This window comes from Ahaetulla prasina, chromosome 1 (assembly GCF_028640845.1).
Source record: "Ahaetulla prasina isolate Xishuangbanna chromosome 1, ASM2864084v1, whole genome shotgun sequence".
Lineage (NCBI taxonomy): Eukaryota > Metazoa > Chordata > Lepidosauria > Squamata > Colubridae > Ahaetulla > Ahaetulla prasina.
This window is the reverse complement of record NC_080539.1, coordinates 55,714,378-55,734,192: the sequence shown is the minus strand read 5'-3', so window position 1 is coordinate 55,734,192 and position 19,815 is coordinate 55,714,378. Positions and strand designations below refer to the sequence as shown.

Sequence of the window (19,815 nt, the reverse complement as noted above, 5' to 3'; positions counted from 1 at the left end):
CTTCACAACTTAAAACCATCGCTTTCTATTGGACCTGATGGTCTATGTGCATATTTCTTAAAAACTTTCCATTAATATAGCTGAACCCCTAAGTATTATCTTTGATAAAGCTTTCACTACCAGTTCTCTTCCCAAACTTTGGTCACTAGCCACAGTCATCCCCATCTTCAAAAGGAGACCCCAGCTTAGTGAAAACTACAGACCGATCTCCCTTTGCTCGTCACCTGCAAAGTCATGGAATCTATCATCAATCAATCCATTACCTCACACTTAGAAACTAACAACCTACTCTCCAACAAACAATTTGGTTTCAGGAAAAAGTTATCATGTAACTTACAACTTCTCCACTGCAAAAACATATGGACTTCAAATCTAGATCAAGGCAAATCAATAGATGCAATCTACATAGACTTCTGCAAAGCTTTTGACTCAGTAGTACACGATAAACTTCTCCTTAAACTAACATCCTATGGCATCTCAGGACCCCTCCACAAATGGATATCTGCTTTTCTGTCTAACAGACAACAAGTGGTCAAAATTGGCAATGCTTTATCAAATCCTGTTCCTGTCAAGAGTGGCGTTCCTCAAGGCAGCGTCCTTGGACCAACACTCTTTATTCTATACATTAATGATCTTTGTGACCATATCTCAAGTAATTGTGTTCTCTTTGCTGACGATGTCAAACTATTTAACACCACAGACAACACTTCTATCATTCAAAACGACCTTGACCATCTAACCGCTTGGTCTAAAATTGGCAGCTCAAATTTCAACCAGCAAATGCTCAGTCTTACATATAGGAAAAAGAACTCTAAAACTAAGTACATACTAGATGGACATTACCTTACAGACGACCCCATCCCGTTAAAGACCTTGGAGTTTTCATGTCAAATGATCTAAGTGCCAAAGCCACTGCAACTACATAGCAAAAAAGCTCTAAGAGTTGTAAACCTAATTTTGTAGCTTCTTTTCCAAAAACACCACACTACTAACCAGAGCATATAAAACATTTGCTAGACCAATTCTAGAATACAGCTCACCTGTTTGGAACCCTCACCACATCTCTGACATCAATACAATTGAGCGTGTCCAGAAATATTTTACAAGAAGAGTTCTCCATTCCTCTGAAAACAACAAAATACCTTATCCCACCAGACTTGAAATCCTAGGCTTAGAAAACCTGGAACTCCGTCGCCTTGACAAGACCTAAGTTTAACTCACAGAATCATCTATTGTAATGTCCTTCCTGTCAAAGACTACTTCAGCTTTAATTGCAATAATACAAGGGCAACCAATAGATTTAAACTTAATGTACAAATTACCACACTAAGCAAGAAGAAAACCTTCTACGCACAAATTCCAATCGTGCCTTTTATAATTTTGTCAACAGTAAACTTAAAGATTCAAGATCCATCCCACCACTAAAAGATTCTAACAACAAAGAATGCAATGACGAAACAGTCAAAGCAAACCTCTTCAACATTTTCTTTGGCTCAGTTTTTGTTAACTCCGATAACACATATCCAACATTCCACAAACGAACCAGCAATGACTATGATGATTTAACTCATATAGATTTCACAGAAGACAACGTTGGTAAAGCTCTTCACAACTTAAAACCATCGCTTTCTATTGGAGCTGATGGTCTATGTGCATATATCATAAAATAACTTTCCATTAATATAGGTGAACCGCTATGTATTATCGTTGCTATAGATTTCACTACAAGTTCTCTTCCCAAACTTTGGTCACTAGCCACAGTCATCCCCATCTTCAAAAGGAGACCCCAGCTTAGTGAAAACTACAGACCGATCTCCCTTTGCTCGTCACCTGCAAAGTCATGGAATCTATCATCAATCAATCCATTACCTCACACTTAGAAACTAACAACCTACTCTCCAACAAACAATTTGGTTTCAGGAAAAAGTTATCATGTAACTTACAACTTCTCCACTGCAAAAACATATGGACTTCAAATCTAGATCAAGGCAAATCAATAGATGCAATCTACATAGACTTCTGCAAAGCTTTTGACTCAGTAGTACACGATAAACTTCTCCTTAAACTAACATCCTATGGCATCTCAGGACCCCTCCACAAATGGATATCTGCTTTTCTGTCTAACAGACAACAAGTGGTCAAAATTGGCAATGCTTTATCAAATCCTGTTCCTGTCAAGAGTGGCGTTCCTCAAGGCAGCGTCCTTGGACCAACACTCTTTATTCTATACATTAATGATCTTTGTGACCATATCTCAAGTAATTGTGTTCTCTTTGCTGACGATGTCAAACTATTTAACACCACAGACAACACTTCTATCATTCAAAACGACCTTGACCATCTAACGCTTGGTCTAAAATTGGCAGCTCAAATTTCAACCAGCAAATGCTCAGTCTTACATATAGGAAAAAGAACTCTAAAACTAAGTACATACTAGATGGACATTACCTTACAGACGACCCCATCCCGTTAAAGACCTTGGAGTTTTCATGTCAAATGATCTAAGTGCCAAAGCCCACTGCAACTACATAGCAAAAAAGCTCTAAGAGTTGTAAACCTAATTTTGTAGCTTCTTTTCCAAAAACACCACACTACTAACCAGAGCATATAAAACATTTGCTAGACCAATTCTAGAATACAGCTCACCTGTTTGGAACCCTCACCACATCTCTGACATCAATACAATTGAGCGTGTCCAGAAATATTTTACAAGAAGAGTTCTCCATTCCTCTGAAAACAACAAAATACCTTATCCCACCAGACTTGAAATCCTAGGCTTAGAAAACCTGGAACTCCGTCGCCTTCGACAAGACCTAAGTTTAACTCACAGAATCATCTATTGTAATGTCCTTCCTGTCAAAGACTACTTCAGCTTTAATTGCAATAATACAAGGGCAACCAATAGATTTAAACTTAATGTAAACCGCTTTAATCTAGATTGCAGAAAATATGACTTCTGCAACAGAATCATCAGTGCTTGGAATACTTTACCTGACTCTGTGGTCTCTTCCCATAATCCTAATATCTTTAACCAAAAACTTTCTACTATTGACCTCACCCCATTCCTAAGAGGACCATAAGGGGCGTGCATAAGCGCACAAACGTGCCTACCGTTCCTGTCCTATTGTTTTTCTTTTCTTCTTCCTATATATGTTTATATGTGTATATACTATATAATCTTTTTGTATGATGTTGTGACAAAATAAATAAATAAATAAATAACTAACTCATTTTTAAGTGGAATCAGATGCTGTATTTGCATTAACTCTACAAATGTTGCAAATCTAGTCCCCTATGCAGAGGTTTTAGTACAGGTGGTCCTCAACTTACTATAGTTCATTTAGTGACCGTACAAAGTTACATCACTGAAGTCACTTATGACTGTTTTGTCACAGCTTTGCAGCACCTCCATGAGCATGTGATCAAAATTCAGACGCTTGAAAACTGGTTTATATTTATAACCATTGTTGGATCCAAAGGTCATGCAACCTTCTGACAAGCAAAGTCAATGGGGAAGCCAAATTCACTTAACAACCAGATTACTAACTGCAGTGATTCACTTAACAACTTGAAGCAAGGTAGGACGTAAAATGGAGCAAAGCTCACTTAATAAATGTCTCCCTTAACAACAGAAATGTTGGACTCAAATTGTGGTTGTAAGTCAAGTATAGTACTTCCATCTTTTATCTTAATTTGTCACTTAGAAGTTTCTAGTAGGGCTTAAGTAGTCCTACTTTATCTGTACATTTACCCGTGCATTCTATATTCTTTAAAAAACTCACTTTTCTTTTGTTTTCCTCTAGTTGTTGGTATTCATGATTCAGGCATCTTTCTCTGCCCTTTCTTACCTGGTGCTGAAAGTCTTTGCTCGATAGTCAAGCATCATGCCTAAAACTTTCAGCCTTAGTTTTACCTCTTGAATCATAACTTATTCTAAAAGTATGTTGGGTTTTTCCCCCTCAATTTTTTTGACATACATGTTATATTTGTCTGCATCACTTCACAATGGTGTTGATTTCATAGACATGAAGGATATGTAAAAGACTGGGTTGATAGTCAAATAATGTCAAATAAACTTTATAGAGAATCTTAATGTGACAATTAGCCAAGTTTATTTCTTTACCACTGACACATAAGTAGTGGAAACAGAAGTTTAGGGTGAAGTGTATTTTAAAAGCAATAGAATATGTAACCATGTACAAAAACAGTGGAGTCTGCTGCAGCATTCAGTACATTTTGATTGGATTTCATATTCTTATTGCAAGCCACCTAGTCGCTTTGGATAGCAAGCTGGACAGCATATAAATTTAATAAATATAAATGTCAGTACTAAAGTGCCAAATTGTTATTAATAAAGGTTATATATGTTCTGGTGGTTAAGGCACCAAACTAGAAAGCAAGAGACTGTGAGTTCCAGTGCCGCCATAGCCATGAAAGTTAGCTGGATTACCTTGAGCCAGTCACTCTCTCAACCCAACAAGTTAGTTGTGGGGAAAATAGGAGGAGGTATGTTGGATGTTTGCTGCCTTATTTGAAAAAAATAATAAAAAGGCAGGATATAAACAATACAAACAGCATGAATAAATAAACAGCTCTCATGTTCATAACTGGGCTTGGGAAAAAAGTAAAGAAAAAATATGGAAGAAAATTCTTGATAACAAATTTTTTTATTATTTCAATTTTCCCTTCTCTTTTAAATCTATTTGCATAATGATCAGAGAAGATTATACATATTTGTTAGCTTTGGCACCTTTGAGGGAAGAATATAGAATATTAGAACACAAAACATGAAAAAGAAATGTAGGTTGCAAATGAATTTGCAAACGCGATTGCCACAAGTCTCTGAATGATTTCGGCAGGAAGTATTAGAAAGCTATTTGATGGAAGTCTTTTCTATGCTTATACTCCACTTTTAACAGAAAATCTCTTTAGAAAGTTCAAGATTATTCTAATGTATTCTTAACTTTCATCAATTAGCTTAAGCTCAGAATAGTTTATATTTTTCTCTAATCTTTGATTTCTATTACTATTATGTTATTATATATATTATTCAGTTGTGACAGATTAATGGATCCAAAAATAAATCTAACCATTTCAAAATTACACAATCCTATATATTCTAAAAGCTATATGTGTGTCCCACATACCTGTCTTATAGGCCTTACTTTTTTTCTGTTTAAGAATATATTATAACTGCAATATCAAGAATTTAGTGTTCCATCATTTTAAATTTATAATTAATTAAAAAAGGATATTATCAAGTATCCAGTCTGCATGTATAGTCACAAACCTCTTTTCCAACCACGTAATACTTTAGCCTAGAAATATTTTCTCCAAATATACACATAGGCCTTATAGATGGCCATTCATTTAAAAGTTTTTATATTTCTTTATTGTAACTGAAAACTGTACATAAAAAGAAGATGCAAAGTTACATTTGTCATAACCACTGTAAGAAATAAATTTTTGCCCAACTTAAAAGGGAGTGCAAATTTTTTTACATTTCATAAAGTGACAAAAATAAACCAAGATGAATAGATTGTGGTTTGTAAAAATGGTACAAAGTCAAACTAGATTTTTATAATATTGCCCAAAAAGAAAACTTCTTTGAAATGAAAAAAAAATTGTATAGTTTTATTTCTAATCTTTAAAAAAATATAAATGAATTTAGAAGAGAATCACAGTATAGGGCCTAAGTATCTTAAACCATTACAAGGTACATAAAAATAGACACAGATTCCTTGGAAACTTTAATTCTTTGATTAAGCAGCAAGCATTTCACTCCTCCAGGCAAAAACACTGCTTAACACAACCCCCTACCCAAAACAGGACGTGCAAGCTGTATGCACATAATCTGGAAAGCACACAATTTTTTAAAAGGACAACATTTTGCTATGTACATATTCAGTACTACAAATGCTAAACATTTTGTCACTGTGTGGCATAGCGTATGTAAAGCAGTATTATACTACATACCATACCATCATACCCAAACACACAAGTGCCCAATTATAATTTCGATAGTCTAAAATTGCCATTTAAATGGCAGCACCCAATCTTCTGCATACTGAAGTTCTAGCAACAAGAGACGAGACAAAAGTTAGCCAAAAAAAAAAAAAAAAAAAGGACAATACAGTCACTGGGAAACCTGATCTACATATTTAAATACTGAAGATGCATTGTTAATAGTTTGGTATTTAGAGAGTTATGCCAAAATGCACAAACAGGACTATGGCAGATTGGAAGAATTCCAGTGGAATAATATTGACATTGGAACCAAAGTCAAATATAGCGAAGTACCAAGAATTCTGGCAAGGGGTAGTGATGCTGCCCACTCCCCCACTGAAAAGCCAGTATTAAAAACCAAACACTCTGGTTGAATACAGATAATGTACAAGAGACATCCATTGAAGGAATTTCTATTTAATATACTACAAATGAAATTTGATTTAAATAAGAATTTTAAAAAATGAAGAACATGAAAGTTAATGGGCAAATCCCTTTAACACCTTAATCATGATAAAGTGTTGGTCTAAAAGTTTTGATATTTGAGCTGTAAAATGCAGTACATAAGAGACTAGTACAGCTTTGCTATACATGAAATCATCCTGAATTTTAACTTTGAAAGTTAAAAAACAGTTGCTTTAGTAAGAAGTGGGGAAGTCAATTGTATTAAAGAGATGCACATCTTTCAGAAAATAGATTTTCACCACTTGGTATTTCTTGCCCAAAATTAAAAGCATGTCATTTTGATTATAAACTCCAACTGATTAAGTAAAGCATGAATTGGCATATTTTTTGATACCAAGAAAAAAAATGAGGGGACATGCATTGGCAAGGAACAGCAAAAAGAGACTGAGATATCCCAAGAAATGAAGCAGGAAACATTCTTAATATTTGACTGTTTCACCGTGCCCCTATATGTATGGAATTCAGAATTCCTTGCTAAATTATTTCCAGAACTTAATAGAATAAAATTTCAGGTAAGAAGTAGTACTACAAAGTTTATTAAAAAGAAGACAATTGTGACTTTATTAGCCGCCTGGCTACTAGTGTTGGATGCAAATGGTAACTCACTTGCTGTCTATCACAGAGTTTGCACTAGCAAGTCATGTTTCCAGTATCAGAAGACCACAAATATAGTTGAACCTCTTTAGTACCTTAGCTTTGCACTCTTCAAAACTTTTCCAACAAGTAGACTGAAGAAAAGTACTTTATGAAGAAATATAGAAAATACAAGCCTAGAAAAATGTACGAAGTGGTGGTATTTGTCAAAATCTGAATGGCAGGCTTGTCAGTAATACTTGCGCTCCTAACATAGGAAAATGTAAAAATAATTTCCCCAGTTTATCAACATTTACAGCCTGTTTGAATCTTAAATTGAAACTCTTACACTACCCAGATGGTTTACTTCCATGAAGTTGAATACAAAGGATTTTATAAAATAAATAGACTAAAAACCAGTTGAAGTCACAGTGCAGCGAATTTTCTTTTCTTTTTTAAAAAGAAGTTAGTTTTGTAAAATGCTGACTTTGTAGACATGGTTTTCTTTGCAATAATCTACTGCACTGAAGTTTCTCTCACTCAGATCATTCACATATTATATATCCACTTCCACCTTCTTTGTGACAGTTCAATACTGTGGAAAGCTTGCTTTCCCTCCCTTCACCTCTTCATTAGCTGAGGAAAATAGACACTGATACTACTTTAATTACCATAGTTCTGTCCTATTTGTTTAATGCAGTGGGGACTGTGATTCTGTCTGGATTCCAATAAGTGAAGGTGGCTGTGGCCCGCCAGTGGAGGACAGTGCTGGCCTTGGGTTTAGGCGAGGAGGCATGGAATTAGCTGGACGGATGAGTGGTGGAGGGGGCTGGTTTAGGGTTGGCCTTGGTTGAATAAATCGAGCTTGTTGCTGTAGTGGTGGAGGCTGACGATGGAGAGCTGGAGCAGCTGGAAGGGTTGGACGAAGCAATGGAGGAGGCTGGTTCAAAGTTGTTACAGGGGTTGCTGGTGCTGGAGTAGACGCCTGGGTTGGTGGAGAAGACCCTACACAATGAGGAGTCTGTGGGATCTGGGCCTATAAATAAAGTGATAAAATACGTAAAAGCAGCCATTCTTCATAATCATGCAGTTTGGGTTGCTGCTACCTACAGAAACAGGAAAGTACTGTTAGGTTGGCCGTATTTATAGCTAAGAAACCCTTCTTTGGAAACAACCAGTTCTAAATTATTTAGCAATGTAAGGAAATAAAAATTTCAATATAACAAAAGAATCTAATACTATTCAGAATTACTCAGCTATATTTTCCATATTAGTAATATCACTAGAACTGTGGGAACAACCAGAGGCAGCCCAGATTGGAAGTGTTTGGTTTACATAATCCCAATGAGGAGAGAGCTCTACAAATCAGGAGGCATTAAGCTTCCGACACTGTTGACTGAGCATTCCATTTCAAGTTAAATATTACATTTTCTGATAGGAAATGTAAATGCCATTGCTGAACTCGTGCTTATTTAAGATTTGGTACACAGAAACACACCTCATCTTCTTCATCTGTACTTTTTCCTGATGACACATTAGCATTTTTTGTGTCCTCCCCTAAAGCAGAAGCATCACCATTAGAAGCCAGAGTTCCTTGTTCTGCTTCCCACTCCTGCAATACCTCCTCTAAGTTAAAACGACGCCTGTAGTTTACAAAGAAGTTCTTCACTTGGCCAACAGTCTTGTTGCCGATTACATCAGCAATAGCTTGAAAATCTTTACCATATTTGCGGACACCTTAAAAAAGAATAAATAATTAAGATTCAAATTAATAAGTAGAAATCTGCATGATATATATATCCTCTACAACAAGAAACCCCAATTTTAAAAGCAGTAGTGCTTCTATAAAGATTGATCACAGGGGAAAACACTGTAATATTATTTGTAGTTGGTGTATTTTACTGATCAAATATTGTGAATACCACTAGTTCTACGAGTACCACAGTTAATTCACTATCATTTATCTGATTCAAAACTTTTTAATTAGGTAAATCATAACCAGAATAACTGTTCATTAGTTGTTTCTGTGGGAAAAAAAGCCCCCTTCTTTCAATGGAATGTCTGAGTTTTTGCATGGATTCACGTCGGCCTTGATATCTAAAAGAAGTCTGAGTGAATAAATAACAGTAAAATGTGGTGCCTGTTTCATTTACTTGATAAGCAAATTCATCAGTAAGCAATCTCATTGTGTGAAAAAGCAATTAAACTAGTTCAATCGGTTCAATTACAGTGATAATAGGGCCAAGTGAGTGAGTATTTTATTAAACAATTAGGGCTAATTCAGCCAGCCCTGTTCCATATAAATCTCAGGAACCTGATGGTCTTTATCAATGGGAATTGCTCAGCACACAGACTCCAGAGGCATGTCATACCCTGCTCAAAACAGCCTCGATTAAAAAGTTGCTGATGCCAACCATTTTAAAAATGATTATAAATCCATTTCTAAAGCTCTGGTACTCCACTAATCCACTGGAAGTCATTATATAATTCCAGAGATGATTCCAGACTGAAATGTTACTCCACTGAATGAAATAACATACTGAAATAGAGACTCAGAATGTCCATGAAATAAGTTCACCGACCAATACTATTCTATCGGTTTGAAGGGGTGAATTACTAAGGAAATGAATATAGAACCTTCAGCCAAGAAAAATAATTTAACCAATGGTTTTTTTGTGCATATGCAGAATTAGGACAGTATCTTCAATATTCCAGATAAATGTTTAAATTGTATTTTAAAAATAAGATTAAACTTTTCAGTGACAATTTTTTTAACAGAAGTCTCTCCAGCAAGCCTGCTTCTCAAAACAATGTCTACACCTCAACTTTTCCAGCTTTCCCACTAGGAAAGTCATCCCGTCTTTTTGCAGTTGGCCACCTCCTTTTAAGCAAAGTAGGTCCTCACAATTGTGATGGGTGAGCCACTCTGAATCTATGCTCTCTATTTTATCTTTCGACTTATTATTTTCATTTTATTTACATTTTTTGAATAAACTGTAATGCCTGACAGTTTTTTAAAGCATTTGTATTAATAAAGCAGCACAGAAAAAAATCTCCTTAATTCTATTTTAAACTAGTCACATTATCCATATTTTCTGACTTTAAAATGATGAAATTATGTCACAGTGCAAATTCCATCCTTATTTATTAGCATTCCAAAATTTGAATGCAAATATCTATGTTGAGGTATTTGTATCATGATATATATTTCCTCATTTGCCACTCTTTCCTGCCCCAACAAACACAAATACATACAGCCACATTTTTAAAAAAATGTTTTTTTTAAATGTTAAGAATTACAATCTGAAAGAAAATATTAGTAACACTAATGTACCTTGAACTGCAAGAAGTTGTTCTTCTGTTGTCCAACGGGCATTTATTTTTTGATTTGCCTATTAAGAAACAAAGAATGACAGCACATAGCAAACCATTAAGTATCTGAAAACTGTGAAAATTTCAGCCACAAGACCACCTTTCAATTATCTAGCTTGCCAATTTCAGGAGCTTAATATGCTTTCCCCAGAACTCCATGAACTGAATTAGGAATACAAAAATATATTTTAAAACATTCGATTCTTGGTCTATCTCTGTGATAGGCAAACTGTTGCTTTCTAGATATTCTGAACCACAACTCCCACAAACCTTTGCTACTGGGCATGCTAGCTAAAGTAATAACAGCTGACATCCAAAACATATTATATAAAGGTAGCATTGATCAAAGTTTAAACAAGAATTCTTTGAAACCTTACATGAAAATGATAGGGACATTTGGAAGCTGGAACCCTCCACCTGCAATGCACTGCTCTGATACTGAGCTATTGCCCATCCTGTAAGAAGGTGCTGTCACCATTCTTTTTTAATGCAACAGACCTTATAGGCCTAATCCACTCCAGAGTTGAAACAAATGAGACAATCATTCATACAATGATTGATTCATATTTTGATTCATAGAACTGATCCAGTTCTACAGAGGAATTATTGAGTCTGTCATCTGCACCTCTGTAACTGTCTGGTTTGGTTCTGCAACCCAACAAGAAAGACACAGACTTCAGAGGATAATTAGAACTGCAGAAAAAATACTTGCTACCAACCTGCCTTCCATTGAGGACCTGTATACTGCACGAATAAAGAAGAGGGCCGTGAAAATATTTACAGATCCCTCACATCCTGGACATAAACTGTTTCAACTCCTACCCTCAAAACCACGCTATAGAGCATTGCACACCAGAACAACTAGACACAAGAACAGTTTTCTCCTGAAGGCCATCACTCTGCTAAACAAATAATTCCCTCAACAATGTCAAACTATTTACTAAATCTATACTACTATAATCTTCTCATCGTTTTCATCACCAATCTCTTTCCACTTATGACTGTTTGACTAACTTTTGTTGCTATCATTAAGGGTTAAAATGCAACCTATGACCATCATTTGTGTTGTAAATGTTGTACCTTTGATGAAGGTATTTTTTTTCCTTTTCCTTTTCTTTTATGTACACTGAGAGCATATGCACCAAAACAAATTCCTTGTGTGTCCAATCACACTTGGCCAATAAAAATAAAAATTCTATTCTATTCTATTCTACAGACTGGCAAATACTGAAATTTCCACTAGATTTTTGTATGCTACTAATGGCTACAAACTAGGGTAAAAGTACAATTGGAGCAACCCTTTCCAAAAGTAAATGTTAATACTTTAAGTGTTAAATTCTGTTTACATCTTTGTTTTATGACAGAATGAAATTTGCTTTTGAACTTGCATTGAAAAATGTTGTCATTCAAAAAAACATATAAAATATTTTAGGTACATTTTAAACATGCTTTAAAATATGGGGTTCCTATCAATTTTTTTTCACCAAAGCAAAATACTTTCAGAATTCTCTTCGGTTCCCAGCACAATAGCAATACTGAAAATTCACCTACATTTCAGTGACTCACCTCAGGAGGTTTGAATTCATCTATTCCACCTTCAATTTTTTGCTTAAGTGCACTGTTTACTTGTTTAGCATTCTGGACCTTGTGCAATGAACAAAACAGGAATGAAAATTAGCTGCTATAAAATAGTGTAAATATCCACTGCTAAGTGATTACTTGAAAATTAAACCAAAGGCCTTAAGCAGAAATAAAGTGAAATAAAATAAAATTCTGAAGAGATGAAGCTTGTTTCAAGGAGCAAAGCAATTGCCTGCTTCCACACACAAAGAATAAACCTGGTTAGTAAAATGTGTGAGATTATTTAAATATTATTAATACTGTTTGTTTTAATATGGGTTTAGGATTGTATTTTCTTTCAGTGTACCCCCTAGAATCTATATTAATTGAGGTGGCATATGGAAACTATAAAATAAACAGCAAGAAATAAAATAGTGGCTTCCAAAGAGATCTTGAATTCCTGGTGTAAAACCTGAGACCAACATCGTTGTCTGCTTATACCTAGTTAAGAATCAGGGCTATTTGTTTCATTGGAGAGGCTCATTAAATTCTCATGATTAAGCATCACAGAATAGAATCGCCACTTGCTTTCTCTTCTTTCTCCATGTTTTACCATCCCTGTGCTATTTTGTATTTACATAAATTCATAACTCCATTTAAACATTTATCTTGCTGAAAATGGGAAAGCATTAGAAAGAGTGTACTTTTATTTATTATCTGTTTAGACCAATTTTTTTCCAGTTTAAAGGGACTGAGTCTACTAGAAATCAAAATGCTATATGGATCCAAACTGCAGCAAGGCACTCCTGGACACGACAGCAAACTCAAAGGGGTTCTGTGGAATAAAGTGATACTTGACATCTGTTGGACACTGTGCATACTACATAGTAAGAGTGCTGTGAAAAAAATTACTAAAACCCTAAAATGCCATGAACCAAGAAAGTTTGGGAACTTCTATCATATATGATTATTTATTTATTTATATTCTGCCTTTATTGGTTTTATAAATAACTCAAGTTCAACACACTTTCTTCCTCTTTATTTCTCCACAACAGGAAGAGAGAAAGAGAGGCGGGCCCAAGGTCACCCAGTTGACTTTAACGGCCCAGGCGGGACTGGAACACAAAACTGTCTGGTTTTTAGCCTGTTGCCTTAACTCCTAAAAGTTCAATACAGGATTAAGTTACTGATAAAACCACACAGTAAAACTGAAACAATGGGTTTACTCATACTGAAGTCAATAAGTTTAGATAAAGAGTCGGGGTGGCACAATGCTTAGAACGCAGTATTGCTGCTTAACTCTGCCCACTGCTAGGAGTTTGATCCTAATGAGTTCAAAGCTAACTCAGCCTTCCATCCTTCTGAGGTTGGTAAAATGAGGACCCCGATTGCTGGCGGCAATATGCTAACTCTGTAAATCGCTTAGAGAGGGCTGAAAAGCACTATGAAGCGGAATATAAGTCTAAGTGCTATTGCTACTGCTATCTATGTAGTCTTGAGAAAACCAATTATTATGCTGAAGTCTCAACTCATGAATCTATTTTAATATCCAGAGACTCACACATTGAATGTATTTTTAATCTATCATAGGCATGTTTCAGATTTTCCTATTTATTAGAACCTAAAATATTAAAAACACCCCCCCCAGTAAACCTAATAATTAAAATACCTGTCGCTTCAATGAGATCAACTCCATATCCAACTGCCTAAGAAGCGTATTGGCGGCGTTGGGGCTACATGAAACCGCTACCACGTCGTCTTGAGTTAAGTACATGCCTTTTGGAGGACGGCATTTAGAGCGCTGAGAATGATGACGATGTTGCAAACTTTGATAATCTCTTCTACCTAATCCTATTTTGCTGGACTGCACAGGCTGTTCATGATTCCCCTGCAATGTTTGAAAAGTTTCTATTTAAATTAAGCATGATACTGTATTTTAAAAATAAATTATCACATTAATTGTATCACTTTATTATTCAGTTTTTCTAAAATCTTTCTTAACACGTATTTTTCGTATCCCATATGATCAGACAACACAATAAAACCAGCTGTATAGGTTTTTCTTGGCAAAAACAGGACACATGGCTGACATGTGATCAGGTAAGTTGGGAGTTCTCAAACATTACGTTACCATAACTCCCTAAAATGATAAGTAGTTTGTGAGATTTCTCAATGAATAACTATACTTGCATTAAAAGTGGGCAGGAAGAATAATGATAGGTGTTAATTAAATTACATTTTGTATCTATCAGTGTAAATGTCAATGTATTTTTATATGATACAGATATCCATGTTTTAAATAAACGAATTCCAATGTATTTGTGGCGCATTGGTTAGTGTGCAATTTGGCCGTTCCAGTCTCACCAGACTCAAGGTTGACTCAGCCTTCCATTTTTCCAAGGTGGGTAAAATGAGGACCCAGATTGTTGGGGGCAATATGCTGACTCTGTAAACCATTTAGAGACTGCTGTAAAGCGGTATGTAAGCCTTAAGTGCTATTGCTATTTTCAGGAAAAGAAATTAATTACATTAAATCTCTGAAATACTCAGCAACCTCATAAAACTTAAATTCTGCTCATAAATGCAGGGTGAGGGAGAGATCAAAAATCCCTGCCAAAGTTCCTTTACGATGTCATAATATCCTTATCGCTGATTGCAGCATCTGAAGACCAAACTATAGCAATAAAAACAGAACCTCCAATTCAGGTGGCAATTTAACTTCAGTTTGTATTACCTCTTTTTTATTTTCCTTTTTGGGATCATAATCACTATCATTTCCATCCATAGGGTGAGGTTCTTCAACATCATCATCACTGAGGATTGAAAATGATTAGTTAATATTTATTTTCACAACTCAATGCCCTAAGTGCTCAAATAGACTTTGTGTTTATTGTACTCTATATGTTAAAATGTCACTTTAATTTTAAATAGTACTAATTCAGTTATTTTTAAATACACAACTACAAATTATTAAAATTTCATGTCTTTTATTATATGAATATTAGTTTTAAAATAATTTTAAGCAATATATCCATACTAAATAAATCAAAACATATCCTGTTTATTTAAAGCATCTCAGTCTCATGTGCAAGACTGTTCAAAACCCCTACTCATTTTACAAGAAATCTGCAATTAAGGATACCGTCTCTGAAGGTATAAAATGTAAGAGACCTCACACTATCATCTAATAATTTTCCTAAGAAAATACCTGCTTTGGAATGGCTAAAAGATTATTGAAATACTTGGTTCATAATACAGTGTCATGTGCCCTGCTGCAATCAGAAATATTGGGAAAGGTATGAAAAAGCATTTCACTTTTATGAAAACTAGCAGAAAGGTTGAGGGAAAAATCAGTACCTGTACTAGTAGTCTTCCCTAAACTATGGATATGTTATCTGTTCAGAAATCTGCATTAGTTACAAATGAAGTCTAGTGAAGTCTAGTGTGAAACAGAAACGTTGACTACCACTCACTATAGTCACAATTGATTGCTGTGGTCTTGTATGCATGCATTGGAAAGAAAATGTGAATTGTCTTTATTGTGTGAGGTTTTTAAAATCATATTGCTTTATCAATGATCGAAACAAATCCACATAATTATAGAAACAGGCTAAAAAAATCTTAAAGAACCCCTTTCTACCTTGTAAGATATCTAGAAATTTCTAAATATTTTTTAGACTCAACTGGGAGGAAGGGGGGTACTTTAAGAAGTGTTCAGCTATTTCTAACAATAGAAAAACTATAGATGTGAGATCACCAGGTCAAAAATGCTGTATATGGCATGTCATTTTATTTTCATTGGTTATAACACAAAAATATCTGTGGCTATAATTTAACAACTTCTATGCAGTGATATAAAGAAACGGGCTTTCCATCTGCTTAACAAAACAGATAGAGAGAAATAGAACAGTTTTCCCCAACTGGAAGTCCTCCAGAAATGTGGGGAACTTTTAAGTCCCAGAATTTCAGTTTGCGGTGCTGGGATCTATACTTTCAACAAACTTGAAAGCACCAAAATTGGCAAAACTGGCACAGAACCTATTCCCTTAAACTAGAAATAGTCAAAGGTAAACAAAAACAAACAGAACTCTCTCTAAACTCTCTCTAAACAGGTTACTTGTTTAAAACACATATTGCACTGCTTACCTATCACCTTGATTATTTCTATTAGCTAGTTTTCTAGCCTGGCGGTCCATTAAACTTGTTCTAGAACGTGTTTTCTTCCAGGAATAGTAATATTTTACAAGGCTTGCAATAGTCTTGTCCGGAAGCTGAAACATGGTAAGAGTATGCAGACACTAATTATAAATGCTATGGGAAAATTGGCACATAGTTTAGAATGTGTGAAAAAAAACCTTAAATCCTAAGGTATAATTTTAAGATGTGTGGACTTCAAATCCCAGACTTTCCCAGTCGCCATTCTGGCTGGGAAATGAAGTCTACACATCTTAAAGTTGCCAAGGTTGAGAAACATTGCCATAAAAGGTACATCCTCTTCTGATGGAAAGTAGGATACATAAATATTTCTTAATCTTAGAAAGCGGAATTTACCTTAATCATTAATTCTGATGAAATACAATTAGCCTTATAAATCTATTACTAATTACTCACAAGTATTTTCCCTTTACTTCTAAAGTCTATTTTTTAAAGCTAAAGTCGGCTCAGATTCTAACTTCTGTTAAGGGATGAAACTTGAAAGACAGATTTATATTACTGTTAAATATATCTTCACAACTGAAAAAAAAGAAATTAGGAATGAATACATGTAGATCTTAACTTTTATAAATGAAAAAGAATAAATAACACACCAACATGTATTTCACTAATTAGTTAAGTATATGGTCAGTTTTAATTAGTACCAAATGCACAATTTAACCAATAACAAGTAATCATTGGAAATATTATACATCAATATAATCTCTCTCTCTCTCTGTATCTGTATCTCTCTGTATCTGTCTCTACACACACATACACACGTCTGCTTTTAAGAAGAGACTGGTTGAGTGTACCTGCATCACTTGGATTTTGCAGCCTTGTGCAATGATCCTTCCTTTCCCCAAAACAGAAAGAAGTACTTTCAGTGTGATAACTTTCCTAACAAGAGCTCATTTACTATTTCACTTCATCTTTATTTTATTCTCATGTTCTTAAATGCAATCAACAGGAAATATGATTTTGTATCTTTTCATCCATTTTGTAATTTTTAAAAATTTCTTTTAATTTTTGTACATTTTTTATTAATTTCCATATTTTACAAATTTATGCCACTTATTCTGAATATTTCTAAACTCCTATCTGAAGAATCTTTAATTTGGGGAAAATGTTTTTCTATGGCATCATTATTGTATTATTTCAATGAATTTGAATTTTTCCTTTCAGTTTAATTTCTGTATATGCCCACTAGATCAAAATAAAATAAGATTGAATTTTTATCTGGGAAAGAAAAATATGCTTTTTAGCATGCCATACTGTAGTTTGCCTGACTTCAATTATATACCACTTACTCTCTTGACCTTTGTGAATACTCTGAAGGGGGTGGGGGGCAGCCATTTATTTCCTTACCATTTGTTGAATTCTGTGAAAGCTTTTTCCATGGAAACTGAAAGCTTGTTCAAAAAGGACTTTATCTTCAACCGTCCACTCATCTGGAAAAGGAGTAAAATTCGGGAGATCTGCAAGGGATTTCTCAATGTTGTGCTTATGCCAGAACAACATGCCAAGTGCCTTTAAAAAGAACCAAACAGGTGTAAGTTTTATGGTATGCCATATTGACCTTTTACTTTCTTATCTTAATGATGTGCAAGATCACATCCAGGTTTGTCAGAAGGCACATTTTACCCACCTAGTTGCACTTAATGTTTTTGATACTTTCTCCAATACAAACTATATATTCTGATGAGAAAAAAGAAATGGAAAGTTTCACATCGTACAGTATATTGTTGCAAACAACGTAACTGCCATTTAATCCTTTGCTTCTGCTTATATTCTACATTCTGTAGCCTGCACTGAACTACAATCAAGTTCAAAGAGTTTACTTTAAAAAAATGAATTTTGCCTTTTCCAGATTATTGAATTATTCTCACAAAGGAGAAGTTTCAAGTAGATTGTTGAAGAGTATCTGTTGAGCTACAGTACTCAAGTAATATTTACACTGAAATAAGTATACTTGATTAAATAAATAAAACTGTAATTTGGGACTAAAATATTTAGTGCCATCATCTCTGACAGTGCTGGCTAGATCTAATGGGAGTTGACGTTTTAATTGTCCATAGGCTTCATTCATTTTCTAACTAAGCTGACACTGAGGTAATTTGAAGATCTTCCCCTTTTATATTTAAATTAAATCCGAAGTTTAACACTACATTCCACTCATTTTGGAAGTTAGGTTAGCTGATATCAGAAGTGAGACTTTTACCAGTGACCCTTTTATTATAGAGCTCTTCCCTGGGGATATTGGAATGTTCCTCTTTTCCCTTTTACTTCCTTTAGAAGGAATAGAAGATGGAACATTACTTTTTTCTCTGTTTTCTCAAACAATACACCCTATTTTATGATTATATGGTTTTACTTAACAAAGCCCTGGGAAAAAAAATGCTAAATTGTCTGTACTAATTAAACTCTTACCTGTTCCACATTGTATCCATGTTTTTCCTTTGCTATAGCAATGTATTCATCCACTGTGTAACAGAAGGATGCTAGAATTATTTTCTAATACATTTACAGAAAAAAAACACATTTTAGGATCATGGATCCCGATTACATTCACCCATATTATTCCATTCTGGTTTATTTAAATACTGAAATAAATATTTGTGCTCATGTTAATTATCATTTTATTTGTTTATCTTTATATCCTGCTTCAATTATATGGTTCTCTAAAAATGTATATACTGAAAAGATTCTATAGGAATAGAAAAAAACTGTTGATCAAAACTGCAATCCTACATTGATTCAAGTGCAGTAAAAAAATCCAACAATAAGCATAAAAAGGCCCAACTTGAAGTAATTCTATGGAAAGTCTAAAATCCAATTCATTACTACCCAAGAGCTTTCAAACACCTTTTCATCAGCTGCATGGGTATTTTGGGTTTTCTTCTTTCTAGCTTCTTTTCTGCTTCAGTGAAATAATATTACACTCAAATATGAGTGCAATATAAGGAGATTCAATGCAGTGTTTCCTTTTTTGCACTGTTGATCTTTATTGAAGAACAGCTTAGATATCTGTATGGTTAAATAAGGTAGCAAGGAAAGAGGAGAATCAGACGAAGGGAGCTAAAAGTATAAAACTAATGTGGAAAGATAAATGTGACATGTTCAGAAAGTCTGATAAAAGCCAGGGAGCAAGAATATTTCATTTAGAAGGGCAGACTTTATTTAAGCCCTGAAATATGCAACATGAAAATATGATATATTTGTTAATTTGATGCCATTTCTCTAACACTGGAGCAACTAATTTTCTGAATGGAGATGCCGATATTTAAACATACTAGGTACTATGGCATATTCAACAATCTAGGACAAAACTGAAATGATTTTAACTGTCATTTCCCCCATTTTTTAAAAAAAACATTTTTCTCTTAAAATCTAACTCTTAAAAGAATTAAATCCTACAGTTATACAATTAGGAATCCTTCCTCTTTTGGTAACTGGAAAATATAGCAACATGGATTCATGAATCTATAAGTACTTTTGAAGCAAGGGACTATTGAACAGGGGTTCATGAATCCATAAGCCAATCATGCAATATATGAAACTGGCTATATATATATATATTAGCATGCAAGGACACCATACTAGATATATGAGCCTCTGACCAAAATAATACTCTTACATTACCAT

The 19,815-nt window shown here is 34.5% G+C and overlaps 1 protein-coding gene across 4 annotated transcripts in view; it reads right to left on the bottom strand.

Annotated features, from left to right (window-relative positions):
• Window positions 1-4,648: 4,648 nt before the first annotated feature.
• Window positions 4,649-19,815, bottom strand: part of RCOR3 (REST corepressor 3) — a 28,220-nt gene continuing 13,053 nt past the window's right edge. Inside the window, exons 2-11 of one of the 4 annotated variants that reach the window (XM_058165317.1) lie at window positions 18,601-18,653; window positions 17,819-17,868; window positions 17,539-17,700; window positions 16,123-16,247; window positions 14,711-14,789; window positions 13,646-13,864; window positions 11,983-12,060; window positions 10,379-10,436; window positions 8,543-8,781; window positions 4,649-8,080 (exon numbers count right to left, since the gene is read on the bottom strand). In XM_058165317.1, the coding sequence (XP_058021300.1) occupies window positions 7,736-8,080; window positions 8,543-8,781; window positions 10,379-10,436; window positions 11,983-12,060; window positions 13,646-13,864; window positions 14,711-14,789; window positions 16,123-16,247; window positions 17,539-17,691 (1,296 nt within the window). In that variant the 5' untranslated portion in view covers window positions 17,692-17,700; window positions 17,819-17,868; window positions 18,601-18,653 and the 3' untranslated portion in view covers window positions 4,649-7,735. Of the gene's footprint in view, window positions 8,081-8,542; window positions 8,782-10,378; window positions 10,437-11,982; window positions 12,061-13,645; window positions 13,865-14,710; window positions 14,790-16,122; window positions 16,248-17,538; window positions 17,701-17,818; window positions 17,869-18,600; window positions 18,685-19,815 lie in introns of all 4 variants that reach the window. The other 3 variants (XM_058165314.1, XM_058165316.1, XM_058165318.1) reach the window with 3 other exon arrangements.